At 35.2% G+C, this 4,929-nt stretch overlaps 1 protein-coding gene across 1 annotated transcript; it reads right to left on the bottom strand.

Moving 5' to 3' along the window:
* Window positions 1–975: 975 nt before the first annotated feature.
* LOC114259372 (putative LRR receptor-like serine/threonine-protein kinase At3g47570) lies at window positions 976–2,501 on the bottom strand. Its single transcript, XM_028199379.2, has 2 exons — window positions 2,290–2,501; window positions 976–1,451 (listed from the first exon to the last, which is right to left on the bottom strand). Exons 1-2 carry the CDS (start codon window positions 2,453–2,455, stop codon window positions 1,075–1,077), a joined length of 543 nt encoding a protein of 180 aa, XP_028055180.2. The 5' UTR covers window positions 2,456–2,501; the 3' UTR covers window positions 976–1,074.
* Window positions 2,502–4,929: the final 2,428 nt, after the last annotated feature.

Raw genomic sequence — 4,929 nt, forward strand, 5'->3', positions numbered from 1 at the left:
ATTGAAGAATCCTAGACGAATTGTTCTAACATTAATAATATATATTGATGGATTAAATTTAAGCATAAATATAGCAATTTTTTTTTTGATAGAATTTAGATGTTGTGATGATCTATCTGGTTGACAAAGTTACAGCATCTTCAAAAGGCTATTGTGGATTGTGACTTTCAAAATTACACCAAGTGGGAAAAATATATATATATATATATATATTCACCTTCCTCATTTTGTCTTGATTGATTTCATTACAAAAACAATTGTACCTTTCAAAATCCGTGGAGAGATCAAATTATTGCAGGCTGCTGGAAAAATAAACTTCTGAGAAACATCATAAGCCCTAAATCGATCCACTTGTTGGTTGGATGAATTAATTAATTTATGCATTAAGCTCAAATGCCAATCAAGATTAAGTTAATTTCTTAGTGAAGAAAAAAATAGTGCAATTTGGTTGAATGCATGAATTCTTGACATTGGATTTGTGCAGTTGCAAAACAATACACCCCCCCCCCCCCAAAAAAAAAAAAAAGAAGAGAAACAAAGGATATATACGGGACTCTAAATGAATTTCGACTACATAATTTTTTTTTTTTTTTGTTCTTGATTTGTATGAATAAGAAAGAGAAAGTAAATAGCTTTGAAAAATGCAAACCATTGAAATTTTATGTTGGCAAAAATGGTTTAAAGATAATTGGTTGTAATATGCATACATGGATGCAAACATACAAAAGGATGTATGCACATAGATACACAAACATGAAAAATGCTTTAAAAGTTCAAGTTTGGCTTGTGTACCAAGTAAAATCAATAATGATAAAAAAATCCAAAACTAAAATGGTTTTTGATTAACCAAAACGAAAACAATAACAACAATATCACAGATTCAACTGCTGCTCATGAAGAACAAAACTATTATAGCATTTTTACATAAACAGAATTTAACCCTATTCTGTTTTTTAAGATATTCTAATACAAGAACATTTTGCACAAGGCATTTTGAAATGGAAACATAGAATTGGTTCTTCAGCTATCCAAATTTGGTTTATAAGACTCAACTATATTATCTACTGAAATTGATTAAATAATTTGTTCTGAGTGTACAGTTGCAAGAAAAATGCTCCTGATAGAATGCAACCCAGCTACAACATCACTGATGTTCATCCTTTCCTTTGGCAGCTCTGCAGAACAAGTAACTCCAATTTGCAAAATCAAAATCAAGAACTCCTGGGTTTTTACTCTGATATCCAGAGTTTTTTCTTCTACTTCCCAAAGAAGCATTGGATCTGCAACTTCTACCACTGGATAAGGCAAAGCCATTTTAACGAAGTTATGAAGGTTCAGACTATCTTTCAACATATCATCAATGGGTCTCTTCCCCGTGAACATTTCTAACAAAAGAATCCCATAACTATACACATCTCCCTTTGTTGTCACCTCGCTTCCCATACCATACTCTGCAATAAACACATCATGCATTGAATTGCAGCTGTAATTGGAAAAGAGTGTTTCTTTATAAGCACATAACCATTGACATGAGAATCTTGAAATGATATTGATTGAAATGGCAATAAAGTGAACAGACCCGCAAGCCTTCTAACAAAGCCCAACCTTGAGGGATAACAATTACTTAAATTATCAAAACACTCAAATCCTTTCTATACATCAGTTGTTTCATTAGAAAAGGCCATCAATGATTTCAATAAGTTAATACCAATCTAAATTCTTATGAAAAGATAAATAAATAAATTTAAAAACAAGTAGATAAAGGAGGGCAGCAAAAAAAACTTCTTACGACTCATTTATGTTAATATGTTTGTCAAGTATCTTGGCATGCCAGTCTTTGAGGCCAATTATAACAAAATCCACTGATACACATATTATTCATGGAACAGTGATTTTCGAGTTTTCAGATGTTTCATATTGAAACATGGTCTAGTGAGAAAATAGTAAAATAAAGTAGCGTGAAACTCCTAACAGAACTAGATATCTTTATTCTAAGGTCCTAAAAAAATATATATAGTTTTGGCATTTGGAAATTGGTCTAGCAATCTTAATTTCTTGTTACAGTATGTCACCCTTAATCATTCTGAGGCCCACTCAGATTGTCTGTGAAAAAGGCAGAATAAAAGAAACTACAAATTTTGCCCCGCAAGGTTTGGTTATTAAGCTATCTTTGTGAACATATGGGTGTGTTTCCTACATGAATTCAATTTGCAAATGAAAGAATCCTCCAAAGAATGTAGAAAAAAATATAGAAATATAATTAATGAAGCGGATAAAAATAATATTTACCTGGAGCAGTGTATCCAATAGTTCCTCTAACTCCTGTTGAGCTTCCTTGCTTTACATTGAAGTTATAGTTGGCTTCTTGCAAGAATCTTGCTAACCCAAAGTCACCTACATGACCAATCATGTCCTCATTCAGAAGAATATTGCTTGGCTTCATATCACAGTGCATTACTGGTGTTTGGCAATCATGGTGAAGATAATCCAATGCACACGCAACTTCAATAGAAATGTTCAATCGCTGATGAAGACCTAGTTTCTTTGGTTAATTGTGCAACAAATCCAGTCCTGTGACTGGATGCAACCAATCCTCCAAACTTCCATTTACCATGAAATCATAAACCAGGGCCTTAAAATCATTACCTTGATAATCAACACCTGAACATGTGGTCAGTACCTTAACAAGTTTGCGATGTTTAATGTTCCTGAAGGCCTTACACTTGGAAAAAAAAACTTTTGGAAGCCCCATGACACTGGAGGTTGAGTACCTTCATGGCAACAATTGTTCCATCATGTTCAAAAATTTCTCTATACACACACCCAAAACTACTAACATCAATTAAATTTCTTGAAGAGAATCCATCAGTAGCTTTGAGAAGAGTTTGACAAGATACTTTCAAGAGTGATTTTTTTAGTGAAACGGAAGAAAGATCTTTTTCTGCCTTTCTATACCGACAAATATATGGAATGCACAACATAAAAGATACCCCTAAAGCCCACTACATATAGAAATTGCCAATTTTGAAGCGAGAGTCAATCTCCTCTTTTTGGACCGTATGGAGTTGCACAAGGACAGCTGTAATTCAGGTACACCTCCACAAAGCTTGTTATTCCCATTGACTGAAATTGCACTTGCATTTGCAAATATACCTTTTGTTGGCACTGCACACTCAAAATCATTGTAGGACAAGTTCAAATTCTGCAATAAATTAAATGCCGCAAAATATTCTGGAATCCGTCCAGACAAATTATTGCGAGAGAGATCTAAGAATTGAATACCTCTCAAAGAAGCCAAAGTAGAACGAATGGTTCCTTGAAAAAATTTACCATCCATATATAGTGTTTCTAACATTACACACCTGCCAAGAGTGCCGGGAATTTCACCAGATAACATATTGCTGGAAACACTCAAGTAACCAAGGTTCTTCAAGTTTGCAACTTCCACTGGAAGAGAACTTGTTAAATAGTTTTTAGATAGGTCCAAATGTGATAATGAGGAAAGACCAATAACTAGTTGAGGTATTGGCCCACTAAGCTTGCTATGTGCTAGGCTCAATGACAACAAATTTTTGCAGTCACCCAAACTTGGAGGGATGCTGCCATGAAGACTCTTTTGATTCAAACCAAGTTTAATTAACGAACTTAAATTTCCTAGAGAGGATGGGATATTTCCCGAAATTCATTTTCTGACAAGTCCCAATCTTGTAGGTTCTGAAGCTTTCCAATATCAAATGGTAAATTACCTGTAAAGTGATTGCCAACAAGCCATATTCTTTCCAAGTGGATGAGATTTTGTATGCCATAAGGAATGCTCCCTAATATCTGATTATAACCAAGTTGTATTTTTCTAAGCTTAGTGGACAGGTTGCCAATGGTTTCAGTCAACATTCCTCCAAAGTTGTAATCGCCAAGATCAAGTAGCACTAAACCAGTGGCATTGTTCAAAGAGGGCAGAAAGCCCAAATCAATAATGTGACCACTCCCAAGATGATTGGATGCGATTGACAATCGGTGAAGTTTATCCAGCTTTTCCATAGTTGGCACTCCTCCAATAAGGTCATTTTCTGATGTATCAAAATAAAATAGGTTCGAGGCATTGGAAATTGAAATGGGAATGGATCCAGTAAACTGATTAGTGGAAATACTAAGAATCTTAAGATTTTGAAGAACATTTCCTATTTTAGAAGGAAGAGTCTCTGATATCGTTCACTGCAACATCCAAAACCCTAATACCGGAGAGATTGAAGATTGATGCCGGAATGGTCCCAGACAAATTATTGACAGCAATAGCAATAATCTTAAGATTTGTCAATCTGACAAAAGCATTAGAAATACTTCCTTGGAAATTATTTTCTATTGCAGAAAATTTCTGAAGATATGATAGATTTCCTTAAGAAGAAGGAATACCTCCACTGAGTTCATTGTGTGCAATATGTATAATTTGAAGTTTTTGCAAAGAGGAGCCAAACTCCATAGAAAGTTGCCCCACCAGGTTGTTGTAAGCAACATCGAAGTCGATGAGCTTAGAGCAAACAGATTAGTTGGCTGGGATTTCACCGCTGATTGAATTGTTGTTGAGGTACAAAACTTCTAGTCTTTTCAGGTGGCCAAGTTCTGGGGGAATTATGTGAACGAAGCTATTGTTTTGGAGGTGTAGAGCTCTGAGACAGCTTAGGTTACCTATATATGGTGAAATGTTGCCTGACAATTTCAGGGACCAGAGATCCAACAGGACCACCCTCTGGTGGTGACGACGGCCGCATGTGACACCGTTCCACTGGCAAAAATGGACGGAATCATTCCAGGAGGTGAAAAGCTTGAAAGGATCATCAATTATTTGGGATTTTAATGCAAGCAATGCTAGTTGATCTGTTTCATTGATGCCATTGCCCATAGCAAGAAAAAAGAGAACAATGACTAAGACCC

This window comes from Camellia sinensis, chromosome 1 (genome assembly GCF_055761805.1).
Source record: "Camellia sinensis isolate YWXY chromosome 1, ASM5576180v1, whole genome shotgun sequence".
Lineage (NCBI taxonomy): Eukaryota > Viridiplantae > Streptophyta > Magnoliopsida > Ericales > Theaceae > Camellia > Camellia sinensis.

Excerpts from the sequence above, each read along its gene's own strand:
- LOC114259372 (XM_028199379.2), bottom strand. The coding sequence starts at position 2,455 with ATGCACTGTGATATGAAGCCAAGCAATATTCTTCTGAATGAGGACATG. Across the intron at positions 1,452-2,289 it reads TATTGGATACACTGCTCCAG|AGTATGGTATGGGAAGCGAG; the intron begins GTAAATATTATT and ends TGTTTATTGCAG.